Source organism: Rhinolophus sinicus, linkage group LG11, assembly GCF_036562045.2.
Source record: "Rhinolophus sinicus isolate RSC01 linkage group LG11, ASM3656204v1, whole genome shotgun sequence".
NCBI lineage: Eukaryota > Metazoa > Chordata > Mammalia > Chiroptera > Rhinolophidae > Rhinolophus > Rhinolophus sinicus.
The window spans coordinates 10306714-10319687 of record NC_133760.1 but is presented as its reverse complement, the minus strand read 5'-3'; the positions used below and the strand labels follow the sequence as shown (position 1 = coordinate 10319687).

At 55.2% G+C, this 12974-nt stretch overlaps 1 protein-coding gene across 1 annotated transcript; it reads right to left on the bottom strand.

Moving 5' to 3' along the window:
• Positions 1-963: 963 nt before the first annotated feature.
• Positions 964-10746, bottom strand: GSK3A (glycogen synthase kinase 3 alpha). The gene is made up of 11 exons (XM_019713753.2): positions 9876-10746; positions 8017-8204; positions 6549-6632; positions 6295-6405; positions 4680-4810; positions 4479-4585; positions 3463-3560; positions 3289-3384; positions 2694-2880; positions 2245-2337; positions 964-1669 (listed from the first exon to the last, which is right to left on the bottom strand). Exons 1-11 carry the CDS (start codon positions 10156-10158, stop codon positions 1596-1598), a joined length of 1452 nt encoding a protein of 483 aa, XP_019569312.1. The 5' UTR covers positions 10159-10746; the 3' UTR covers positions 964-1595.
• Positions 10747-12974: the final 2228 nt, after the last annotated feature.

Sequence of the window (12974 nt, the reverse complement as noted above, 5' to 3'; positions counted from 1 at the left end):
GCCAGAGCTGGGCAGAGGCTGTGGGGGTGGGAGGGTGAGGGACACCCTGGGTGACCTCGTGGCTGACTGGGTGTGAGGGTGGGGTAGGAGCCCGAGGTCTGCCCCTCGCCCGGACCAGCCCTCCTGCCCTCCAGTCCGCCTGCTGTATGTATTCATCTTATGAACAGGGTGATACCTGGGTGGTGTTGAGCGGGGGGCCCAGGATTTGCTCTGGGCAGCAGGCAAGTGCCCTTGGGGTGGCCTGAGCAGACAAAAGCCCAGATGCCACAGAACAGACCTTGAACTCCCTCTGGAATATATGTGAAACTACTCTCTTTCTTCACCCATGGAGCACATCAGTTGCTCCTCCCAAGTCCCCTTTCTACTTCTGGGGCCTCTGCCCTCGCCTACTGCTGGTACCGTGTGGAGGAGGTGCCATTTCCCTCTGCCCATGGCCCCACCATCTGGCTCCAGCATGTTTCTAAATGAGGGTAAAAGCCAGGCTCTCTGCACCAACCTTCCCAACATCCGTTTGAGACATGGAAATGAGGGTTTGGGGCTCTGCCCCCATGCATGCCCACTAAGTCTACACCGGGCTGGTTTTGTGTCCTCTGGGCCCTGAAGCGGCAGCCAGCACAGGCTGAGACAGGGAGAGCTCTTTGTTCATATCCTGATTGTGCCACTCAGGCTCTGTGGCCACAACCTCTCAGATCCCCAGTTCTCACATGTCACCTAAGGGGTGAAAATGCCTCCCTGGATGGAAGCAAATGGTTCCAGCTAGGTCGAGGGGGCAGGCTCCTCCTAGGGCTCTGCCATGGATACGTGAAACCAGCTCACCCCCCACAGGAAGTTTGGGCACCTGAGCCAGCACCCAGACTCAGGCTCCTGATGGCCCAGCCTGGGTTCACTCTGCCCTGTGCCCTGCCTGGGATGCAGCCCACCAGGGACCCCCCTCACCTCCGGAAACAGACAGCCAGACGGGAACAGGTTTTCATGCCAATAATTTATTGAACGGAGGTCTGTACACAGGCAAACCTTACTGTGGAAACTAAGACATCAGGAGTCCCCCCCACTCCGCCCCCTAGCCCTCCAGGGTGAGGAGAGGAGGGAGGAGACCTAGGGCAGAGGATAGTAAGGGAACACAGCTGTCGGAGAGGGACACAGCTGTAGGAGGGGGAAAGGCCAGGTTGGATGGTGCGAATCGACATTTTCTTTAAGAAAAAAATTATAACAATCTATTTACACCAGGGGGCCAGGAAAGGGAAAAGGAGAAGGGCTGGTCTGGTTCTATTTACAAAGGACACAGGAGGGGAGGGGGGTTGGAGGAGGTGGAGGCCTGGGGAGAGGGGCGGGGGCCAAGGGGGTAAGAGGTCCTCATGCCCCCCAACCCCATCCATCCTTCCTTCTCTTCCCTCCCCACAACCAGTTAAAATCCTCTTAAAAAGCCCACCATAGGGGTGAGGCTGGTGAGGGAGGGCCAGGAGGTGGGTACAGGGACTCATTTACCTCTGCCCTCTAGTCTAGGGGCCCAGCCAGGGCAGGAGTTTGATAGGCTATGGCCCCCCCTTCCCAGCCCCACTCGGGGCTCCCAGATGGAAGGGTAGTTGGCGGGGCCCTCAGGAAGAGTTAGTGAGGGGAGCTGTGGCATCGGTTGTCTGCCATTCTGAGCTGGTCTGAGTCTCACCTAAAGCTGCGGGGGAGGAAGGAGCATACAATTAGCCTTTGCCTTTCAGACCCACCTCCTCCCGCCCAGCCCCCAAGAACAGGAAGTCACTGTGGGATGCTACATTAGAAACTGACAACTGTCACTCTAGGTCCAGGGTTGCAAACTCAAATGCCAAAGGGCCATGTTGGTCACTGAGTGACTCACCAGAGAGCCAGGCCCCACATCAAAGGGGGCAGCTGGAACTCAGCCCTGAGGAAAGGCAGGCCCACTGCTGCCCCATCTGATTTTCTTTCCCCAAGAGAAACAAACAGAAAATCTGGATTTGTACATGAAATGGCCCCAATTTTTAAATATAAGCAATAAATTCAACTGTTTGTTTTGTTTGTGCAGGCCAAACATGTCTTTGGTTTTCCAGTTAGCATTTCAACACGAATACGTATAGGCAGTGACGCCCAACACAGGTGGTCAGTCACATGTTGTACAAAATGCTTTCGACACCTTCAAACTGTCAGCAATTCCCAAGTACCTGCAGGAAACTCAGGGGTTGTGAGAACAAGCTCACCGCCCAGGCTGAGAAATGTTGCTTTACCCCAACTTACCTTGTGAGGATGGGGTGAGGGTGGCCGTGCCCCCTGGGGACCTCAAGTGAGGAGGGATGAGAATGGCGTTGAGAGATGGCTGGATGGAGAGTTCTAGAGATAGGAATGGACATGCCCAGTCAGGGGGCAGAGCAGGATGCTTGGAGACCCAGTTGGGATCAGGAAGGGGCACTGAACGGGGATCTAGCTCTTGGTAAGGCCAAGTATGTGTGGACACATACATGTAGCCACTGAACACTTTAAATGAAAGACTATAAAGAGCCTCGCACAGGAAATCAGAGTGTGGGTGAAGCAGGTTCGGGGTCTCCCCAATCAGGGCACCCTCTCCTGCGCCCCAGGCCTTCCCTGTCACCCACCCTCAGCTCCCCACTCCCGTCTTCGACACTAAGCTCTTTTCCACCATCTCTGGCTGCCCCTCCAGCTCCCCAGATCCCAGGCCGTGTCCTCACCGCCAGGACTGAAATTGAAGAGGGGGGGAAGCGAGCGGTTGTTGGGGAGCTGGGTTCCGTGACATCGCAGTTCATCAAAGAAGCTGTGGGCACAGGCTTCCAGTGGGGAGAGCCTCGAGGACGGTGTGTACTCCAACAGGCTAGAGCAGAGTGCGATGGCCTCGGGCGGTGTTCGGGATTTGAACACCTTGGGGGGAGGAGGGGCACAAGTCATGAGGGTGAGACACCCCAGCCACTGGCATACTCCACTGCTGCAGCGCCGGCATCAAATGTGACTGCCCACCTCCCACAAACCCATTTTCCAAATGAGAAAACTGAGGCACAGCCATTGAAGAGGAGCTCAGTTTTTATCACGTGAGCAGCCCGTCGAGTCCTATGGCTGTAGGCACTGCTGTGAGCCTGCTTCCCCGCCAGAAAAACGAGACTCTAGACTACTGTGGGTTCTCAACTTGTGGAGGACAGGAAATTCCATAAACTGAAATCATGAAAGTTACTAGCCCGTTCCCAACCCATGACTCCATAGCCAGGTCCGCAGACCAGTTGGCGTCCAGTAGGGATGTCAGCCATGCTGCCTGAGCCCCTAGCCCTGCCCCACCTTTGTCCAGGGGTGAGCTTTAATCTGGGGAAACTTGAACTCCGTGTAGTTGGGGTTCATCTCTCGGATCTGCTCCCGGGTTGGTGTCCCCAGCACCTGTAGGGCAGGAGAGGAGCCTAAGCCCAGGGCCCGAGCCCCGAGCCCCGCCCCGCCCGCCTGCCCCCCGGCCCTCACCTTGATAATCTCCACCAGCTGGTCTACACCACTGTCCCCGGGGAAGATGGGCTGGCCCAGGAGAAGCTCGGCCAGCACGCAGCCAGCTGACCACACATCTAAAGGGGAATGGGGAAGAGTCAGAGCTACCCTGCCCTCCCCTTACAAACAGCTCTGTCCCTCATGGTCATCCTGAAAGGGGCCAGGAGCTCCATTTTCTTGGCTCAGAGAGGAAGCGCAGTTTGGGAATCCTGGGGCCCGACTGTGAACCTTCAGCTCTGCTTGACTGCACTGCAGTCTCTTGTCCAGGTATGTTTCCGCCCCTCACGGTCTCCCTCTGCTCGGCGACCCCAGTAAACCCTTTCTCTGCCTCCAGCCTTGGAGGACAGCCCAACAGGCCGAGAACAGGCAGCTGTGTTCTCTAGACCTCAGAAAGACAGAGTCGGAAGTTCTGGGCTGCCCTGCTCACACCCTCGCCCACAGGAACTGCTGTAACCTGATACTCTCACCCCTCTCTGGTCTGTACCTTGACCTGCCACAGCCCAAGTTCACACCTAAGGACCACCTCACACTGCCGATCAGATCAAAGTTCTCCAAGCCCATCACGCCCTCCTCATGCCTGGAACGTGGTACTGTCATCCCTACCAACAGGGAGGGACACAGGCTCTGAGTAGGTCACACCCTCACGGTGGCAAAAGGTCACTTCAGACTCCCCCCAGGTCACCCTTAGCCCCCCTCTTGGGATGAGAAGAGAGGACTGATTGGAGGTTTCAGAGCCAGTATGGACTCTGGAGTCAGGTCAGCTTTCAAAGCCCAACCTGCCGAGTCCCAGAGGTGAGACTACGGGCAGGTGTCCTCCCCGCTCTAAGCCTGAGCCTGCTCACCTGTAAAGAAGCTTGTAACAACACAGCCCTCCTAAGTTTGAGGGCTGCATGAAGAACAGACGTTAAGCTTTTATCACCAAGCCCAGCAGAGGCAACAGAACTCAAAAACTGCCATGACAGCTGTCCCTACCCCCACCCTCCCGAAAGTCTGACCGATGGACGAGGTGTAATCAGTGGCTCCAAAGATCAGCTCTGGGGCCCGGTAGTAGCGAGAACAAATGTAGGAGACGTTGGGCTCTCCCCGGACCAGCTGCTTTGCACTGTGGGAAGAGGAGGGCAGGAGGAAACACAAGGCAAGGGTCAGGGTCCACCTCACCACTTCAGCCACCCAGCACACCCCGGGGTCAGGCCCACCTGCCAAAATCGCAGAGCTTGAGGATAGCGGTATCAGGGTCCACCAGCAGGTTCTGAGGCTTGATGTCACGGTGACACACGCCCTGGGAGTGGATGTATGCCAAGCTCCGGAAGAGCTGGTACATGTACACCTGGGATAGGCAGGGGACAGCAGAATTCCAGGCCTGCTCTCCCAGAGCATGCCACTGCTCCACCCGCGACCTAGAGCCCTTCCAGGCCCTGTCCCCCAGACTTGAAAACTGTCCTGCAGCCCCTCGGTTCTCAAACTTGAGTGTGCGTCGGAGTTACTCAGAGGCCTCGCTAAAACGCACTGCCGGGCCCCCTCCTGGAGTTTCTGATTCGGCAAGTTCAGGAAGGGGCTGTTGCAACAAGCCCCCAGTGCTGGTGCTGGTCCCCACTTTGAGAACTACCGCTTCGATCCTATACCTCAGCAGAAGCCTAATAAGTAAGACAGAGACATCAGGAAGGCCTTGTTTGAAAGCAGGCTAAGGAGTCTGCTCCCCACTAACCAAAGCCACTGGCTGGAGGGCTCAGCCTCCTTCATCCACCGGTCAAACCACCGGTCAAACCACCGCAAGCAGCCGTTTGCCTTCCCACTGACTAGCACGTAAGGGCCCAGGAAGCAAGCATCTCTGTGTTTTCATCACTGCCACATCCCCCAGGGGCTACACCACTGCTTGGCAAGTAACTGCTCAGGCCTGCTTCCTGGGCCCCCCCTCCTTTGTTCCTGCTGCCCTTGGCCAGAGATGCCTGGTCTCCTCCTGGAAGCCTTCCTTCATCCTTCCTGCCCCAAAGCAAGCACAGCTGGGGCAAGAATTGTTTCCAGAATTCCCTGTGCTCATTCTAGTATGGCAGCTGCCAGTATTTTTCTAATTCTCTGTGATGTCACCGTTAAACTGAGAATCTTCAGGAATATGGCCTGGGTTTTAATCACCTGGGCCTCTGGAATTGCTCATTGCTGGGCCTGACACACAGGCAGCCACAGGACAGAGTCAGCAAACCAGAGAACTCCCCTCCCGGGAGCTGAGGTCGCACAGCACTAACCACTGGCAGAGCCCCATGGATCACCAGGACCCCCAGCCTCTATTCGCCACATCACCCCTAAGCTCGCTTGCTCGCTCATTCATTCATTCCCTCATTCATTCATTCATTCAAACACCTGCTGAGGGATGGAAACACCCAGGGCTCAGCACCAAGCAGTGGGGAATGAACTGCACCGACGGATGAAGATGCAGGCTTTCCTGGCTCTGTGGACACTAACCTTCCTCCAGCCCTGCCTCCTTCCCACCCCTCTACCAGGCTTTCACCTCAGCATCTCCCTCTCTGTATTCTTGGTCACCACCCCCTAATTCTGAGCCAACACTACTGGTGCCACTGGGCTCCCAGTATGGACCCGAGCAGGTACCTTGCCGCCTCCCCCGCCCAGTCAGCCTGCCTCCCTGATTCAGTCAGGCCCTGCATTTGGCAAGCTCCCTCTCTGGGGGTATGGGGACAGGGAACATGTGGCCTCCAGAGACCAACGTACACTTGGAGAACGAGGAAACCCACAGAGGCAGGAGGGCCCGAAGCCCCTGGCTTTGTGGGCCTGGGCCCAGCAGCCTGCCTGCCTGCCCACCTTGACATAGATGATAGGGATGGTCAACTTGGCCTTGGTGAAATGGCGGGCCACCCGGTACACTGTCTCGGGCACGTATTCCAGCACCAAGTTTAGGTAAAGCTCGTCTTTCTGCAGAGAGCAAATGAAAGGTGTGAGGAAGGGGGGAGGGCAAGTTTGTAGGGAATGGGGGAAGGACTGGCAGTCATGAGAAAGGCAGGCAGAAAAACGGGTGGAGTGAAGATGGGGGCTTCCACCGACCCCCGAAGTCTCACCTTCTCCCCACTGGAGTAGAAAAAGTATCTCAGCCTCACGATATTGCAGTGGTCCAGCTTCCGCATAATCTGCAGCTCTCGGTTCTTGGGGACAAAGGGAGAGCCTCAGAAAACCACCAGCTTGCTCTGCCCCCCACTCCTAGCACGCTTTACCAGAGCCCTACTCCCGTATTCCTGCCAACAGAGCCAAGCAGCTACTCCCTGTGTCCCAGCTCCAAGGTGCCCCTGGGGAAAGCCCCTAATTCCTCACCCGCAACCCATCCCCCTCACACAAAAGATGTGCTTTCTTCTGCCCACTCTTTTAAAATGTTTGATTTATTGCTGACATTTGAAAATCAAGTAACTTCACATATAAATTCAGCTTTGAGGCTTCTCTTGAAAAACCAGGCGATGTGGCCACATTAGGCCAGCCTCCCTGCATAGCAAAAGCGTCACCAGACGAGTAGTGGCCATCCAGTTCATCCCGGTCCCCACTCTTCCCTATTGCTTCCCTTGGAGGCATCTGGGCCCTTGAACCCTGGCTTGGATCCTGAGTCCCAGATTCCAGGCTTCTAATTCTCATCTTCCCAAAGGGGATCCAGCCTCAGCCTCTTCCCAGAAGGCTGGTGGTCTCGGCTTTCTTTCCTATTCCGTTCCCCTCTGGAGCCTCAGAACTTCCCGCCATCGGGTCTCTCTGACTTCTGGGACTCAACACTAATCCAGTACTGATGGACACCCTGGAGCTCCTCCTGCCGAGAGGCCTCACTGCCAAGACCCAGGGCCTGACCTGGCTCCCCAGCCTGGGCTCAGTTCTCCTACGTCCAGACCAGCCTAGGCTCCAAAATGCCGTCCTTCAAACACCAATTATCCCTCAACTTCCACTCCTCCATCTCCTTCTCATTCCCTGAGCTTCCACTCGCTCACAGGGGAGGAGGAAAGGACACCCCATCCTCAGGGGGACACAGCCCCACACCAAGTCACGGGGTTTGGTGAGCGCTGCTGCGCAGGCTGGATCCCACCCCCTACTTATCTGCGGCACAGTAAGACCTTTGCTAACACACTTAATCAGCTCCCCCAGCTTCCTTTCCCCTCTAAGCAGAAGCTTAACTTAGTAAAGGTTGAGGGCTTGGGAATCAGATGCTAGTCTTGACCTCTGGCAATTCTCTTATCTGAGTCTCAGTTTCCAGTTTCTGCTTACTTGAAATGGGAATAACAATAGTATCTACCTTCAGAGAACCTTTATGTAAATTAAGCAAAAACTCGCCTGCAAAGCACTTACAAAGAGCAAAGGCCCAATAAATGTCAGCTCGGGGCTCTGCTGGAATCTATATTCCCATCTTCCACACAACTCACTCTCTTCTCTCCCGTCTCCTCTGGCCCATGCTAAGATCCCCTGTAGAACCCTAAGGCCAGTGCTTCTGGGGCTCTCTCACCAGTCACGCCCAGTCAAACCTCCATGTCCTCACCCGCGCCGCGCCCCCCAAGCTACCTTAAACCTCTTGTCTTGAAGAACCTTCTTGATGGCTACCAGTTCCCTGGTCTCTGCCAGCCGTGCCTGGTACACGACCCCAAATGAGCCATTGCCAATCACTTTGATGTCTGTGTAAGCCACCTCCTGGGAGCGATCCGGGCCTTGGCCTAGAGTGGCTACCACTGTGGTCACCTTGCCGCTGTCACCTGGGGAACAAAGGGGACACAAAACCCACTGACCTTTCCCCTCTTGCCACGATCCCCTCCTGGGGCTGTGGGAGGGAGGGGAATCACTACAGGAAGCTTTCTGGGGCCTCTCTGTCCCTTTTTCCTTTCCCTTCTCCCATATAAGAGGATATTGACATCTAAACCTCTTGCAGACCCTTCATCTCCATTTCTAGTAAGCAGCAAACCACTGGGTCCTTTTGGTCTACGGAGACACTGACATTCCCAATCCACTCTGAAGTTTACTGCCCTCTGGCCCCTCCTGACTGGGGAAAGCCTTGACCTAACCTCTTCCACTCAAGTGGTAACCCTGAGGTACTTCTACTTTAGAAAAGCACTAACCTTCCTCACAGCTCAGGGCAGAGTGACCTCTACACACTCCCTGGTGGAGCTGGTAACTTCACCAGTGGTTTTTGGTGACAGGAATAAATGACTCCTCCTGGCATGAGTGTGCTAGTGCCCTGACTCTCACTTTTTGGGGACAGTTAGCCCTTACTCAAATACTTTGGGATTAGAGAAGGCATTGACCTGACCTCACTTGTACAGCCCAGAACCCCAGACCCCTTCCAGCATGTGGGTGGACCCTAACGGACAAGCACCAAATTGTGAGACTGGTGAACCTGATCTCTGTGACCAAGGGGCTAGCCCAGCTTCCATCCTTCAAAGAAAAGCTGTAATTCCCAGTTCTGGTTTCTGAATGGCAGCAAACTTTGGTAGCATTCTTTGGGAGTCCCTTTTCTTTGGGAAAGTGAAGAAAGGTTCCCCAAAGAAAAGGGGTCATTGATGAATCAAAACCATGTTGAGAGACCAGTTGACACCCTCTTTTGTCAGAGGTGATCCTACGTAGGTCTTTTTCCAGAGCCAATGACACACCTCAGAATAACGAAAGGGGTATAACCAGGTCCATAGTCTATGGAGAATTGTGACTCTCCCCTGCCCTCATTCCATTTTTGTGAAAGGAGACCCACCAAGCCATGTTTTAAGAACAGAGACCATGACTTGGTCTGATGGAAATACTGACTTCCAGTCTGTCCTTATTTCTAAAAAGCAGCAACCATTAATTTCCACCATTGGGAGAACAGTTCTACATAATATGAACAGGTAACGATACCAAGCTTTGTACTTTAAAAGGAAAGATGACCTAGGCACCAGGTTTGGAAAGCCCTGGCTCTGATCTTTGGGGACACAATAACTCCAAATACCTGCTTCTAAACAATGTTCACCCCAAATCCCACCCTTTGAAGGGGAGAAAATTCAGAGCCCCTTTTCGGGTGGTGGTGTTTTTATTCTTGTTCTCTTCGGGAACAATAACCCTTGAGCCTCATTCGTGAGTGACGATGACCCCTGATCCTGTTCTCTAATGGATGGCAACGTCAGATCCCTGTTTTGAAGCCTCAAGGACCCAAGACCTTGGTACTGGAATAACAAGAACCTGTGACCCCTGCTTTTTCTAGGGTAACTAATTCTAATTTTAAACTGCAAGTGATGGTTACCCCCCCAAATCATTCTTTGGGAGGGGCAGAGCTCAGATCCCAGTTTTGGGAGGCACAATGACCTCGAGCTCCTATCTGGGCACATAAAAGAACCTGATCTACGATTGAGGGGCTTCAGGAACCCTCATATCCACCCACCGCGGGCGCCCCTAGTACTCACGGCCCAGCTTCACTCCCGGCGGCGGGAAGCTGGTGCCCGCGCTGGGGCCGCCGCTGCCTCCTCCGCCACTGCCGCTGGGGCCACCCCCGGAGCTTGAGGCTCCCACGCCCCCACCCATGGCTCCGACTGACGCCTTCCCGCCGCCGCTGCCGCCCGGGCCGGAGGCCGAGCCCCCGGGGCCGCCACCGCCGCCGCCGCCGCCGCCTCCTGGCTCCGCGAACGAGCTGGTCCGCGCTCGGCCCGAGCCCCCAGGGCCACCCCCTGAAGGCGCGCCGCCGCTCATGGCACCGAGCGCAGGCCCAGGCCGCGGGGCTCGGGCTGCCCGAGCTGCCGCCGCTGCCGCCGCCTTCCCCGGCCTCCGGCCTCTTCCAGGCCGCGCCGCTCGGGCTCCGGCTCCGGCCCAGCGCCCGCCGCGGGGCACACCGGGAGATGCAGTCCGCCTGCCCTCCGCGCCTCCGTCACCGCCCTCGGCCCAGAGAGAGCCGCGTGGCACGCCGGGAAGTGGAGTCCGCAAAGGCTTCAGAGTAGCCCGCGGAGATGATGGGTCGTGCTGCCCGTCGAGAAATAAGGTCCTGGGCAATAAATCGATCCACTGTGCCCACGGCGCACCCAGAAGCACTTTGGGACGCCAAGTCAGAGTCGCACACTTACTCCAATGCGGCAACGGTGAGCCTCTCACCGTTCAGTGTACCTCAGAAATGTAGTCGCAGCCACTCCGTGAGCGACCTCATGCACGCCGGGAAACGGAGTCCAGTCGGTCACTAAGTCTACTAGCTGTGTAGGTCCACCAGCACCAGGTGTACTTTGGGAAATTGAGTCGGCGCAGGAGGACCCGCAGATCTCGGACCAGCAGATCTCGGACAGTGAGGCAAGCCGGGAAATGGAGTCGTCGCCACGCCCTCACCGCATTGCAGGTGTACAGCGACTCCCAAAGCACGCCGGGAAATGGAGTCCCATGTGATTCCCTAAGTCCCAAGTGGATACTGCAGTTCCGGAGATAGGCTGGGAAATGGAGTAGATATAGCGCTCCTCCTCCCTCGTACGCTAGGCCGCAGTTCCTGCCGGGAAATGTAGTCAACACCACGGCTTCAGAGCAGTTGCTACAGCGAGCCCTTGTGTCTTCTGGGAAATGGAGTTCGAGGCAGTCTCCCCATTGACTTAGGGGGAGGGATCTACTATGAGCCCGAAGCATGCTGGGGAATAGTCCAGACCGGATCCTGACACTTTGAGACTAGACTGCCTACGCTGGCGGGGAAGTGGAGTCCAATTGGTGGGTACCTTGGGGAAAGCCTGAGCGAAAGGTGAAAGTCGGCAGTCGCGTGTGGAAACTGAAGAGTGTTTCAACGCCTCCTTCCCCATCTCCAGGTCCCAAGAAAGAGCCTAAGTCGATTAGGAGCTGTTGGAAAGTGGAGTCCAAACACTCCTAAGTTTCCACAAAACAGGAAGGAAACCCCCCCTGCAAACGACTTAGGAAACAGTTACCTGCGGTTTCTCAGAACAATAGTCTTAGGATACAATCTAGCTTTTTCTAGTTTTGTGGTTTGCACCAAGAGGCTGAGCCGAGCGTTAAAAAAGAAAATACAATTTGTCTTGAACCCCCATTCAGCTTTTTGCATCTTTCCACTTCCTAAATTACAGGATCCTGGAGGATCCAAAAGAGGAAGTTGGGCGCTAAGAGTAGCCTTAGGTTTTGTGCACTCTTTAAGTCGCCCCATTTATCGATTTAATACCCGGAAGGACAGTAGCACCAAAGGGAGCTGGGAAACAGAGTTCGTGTGAGTGTGCGTGTGCGTGCGTGTGTCCCGGAAATACTTGGAACTAGAATGAAATCACCTCATCCCCCCCCCTCCTGCCTCATGGAATGATGGGAAATGGAGTCTCTGGCCTTCACTTTAATCCGAGCCTGTGTTGGTGCTGTCCTGACCCTTCAGAAGTCTAAAGAAAGTCTCGTCTACTTTGTCCGGTCCTGACTACAATTCCCAATGGACACAGACACCACCACCACCACCACCATCACCACCACCCCCGGGGCCGGGACAGACGGTAGAGTTAAAGGCTTTTCGGACTACATTAACCAGAGGCAAAGCGCGGACACACTTCTGTTCCCTCGATGAATGCGGTTGCATCACACACAGCACGGAGCGGGTGTTTCTGGGAGTTGTAGTTTCCCAGAGAAACAGTACCTGCTGCCCTCTGACGGCAGCTCGGAGTCGGAAAGCAAAAATCTGAGTCAAGACCCAAAGCCCTGAGAAGTCAATCCTACACTGGACCAAGAAGGCCCAGAAGGGCAGCGGAGAAGGGCAGGATATTTGCGGTTACTTAACGGCCTGGACCCGTGGGACATGCGCAGTGGGCCGCGCGTAGGCAATCGCCACGAGGTTATTGGGCTCAGTGGGAGTATGAAGGCGACAGTTGGAGGGAATCTTACCAGGATATTTATAGGGCTTGAGAACTTTTGTTGAGGGGTTCCAGCGCGGGTTGTGCCTTTGAAGAGCTTTTGGGTGTCTGGAGGTACTCAGAGGTACCGTGGAGAAGTGAAGGCTTCTTACTGGGGACCAGGGGAGAAGTCAGAGGAGATTTGGGATGTTTTTAAAAGGTCTTTGGGAGACTGAGAAACTACTGGTGACTGAGGGGATCTCTGAGGTGCCTGAAGGGGTAAGGGATGGTTGAGAAGCATCAGGAAGGAGCTTTGGGGGTCAGTGTGAGTGCAGGGCATTATAGATAAAAGGACCTCTGATGGGGTGAATTAATTGATGAAGTGTCGTGGATCTATAAAGGGATTTCTACTTGGAATCAGAGATCCTGGAGGATGTGGTAAGGAGCAAGGGTGTGGTCTTGCAGAAACTGCGAACAGATTTAGGTGGATCATTAAAGGTTAGAGGAGCTGCTGGAGTTTTCAAGACCAGATGCCACCTCTAACATCCCACTCAGCCAGAATTGGGGGCAACCAGTCTGACTGGACCTGGTCTGACCTGAGCAGTTCTAGAGCTGAGCACTATTGAATCCATGTTAGACCTGGTTAGAGGTGCTTTGAAGGTACTGAAATCAGAAGATGAGACTACTAGTCAGGGTCCTCCCCCCTCCCCCCAGTGATGACAT

Coding starts and splice junctions, on each gene's coding strand:
- GSK3A (XM_019713753.2), bottom strand. CDS start 10,158: ATGAGCGGCGGCGCGCCTTCAGGGGGTGGCCCTGGGGGCTCGGGCCGA. Junction 8,205..9,875: donor GCCGGGAGTGAAGCTGGGCC/GTGAGTACTAGG, acceptor TTTGTTCCCCAG/GTGACAGCGGCAAGGTGACC. Junction 6,633..8,016: donor TTCAAGACAAGAGGTTTAAG/GTAGCTTGGGGG, acceptor TTTGTCCCCAAG/AACCGAGAGCTGCAGATTAT.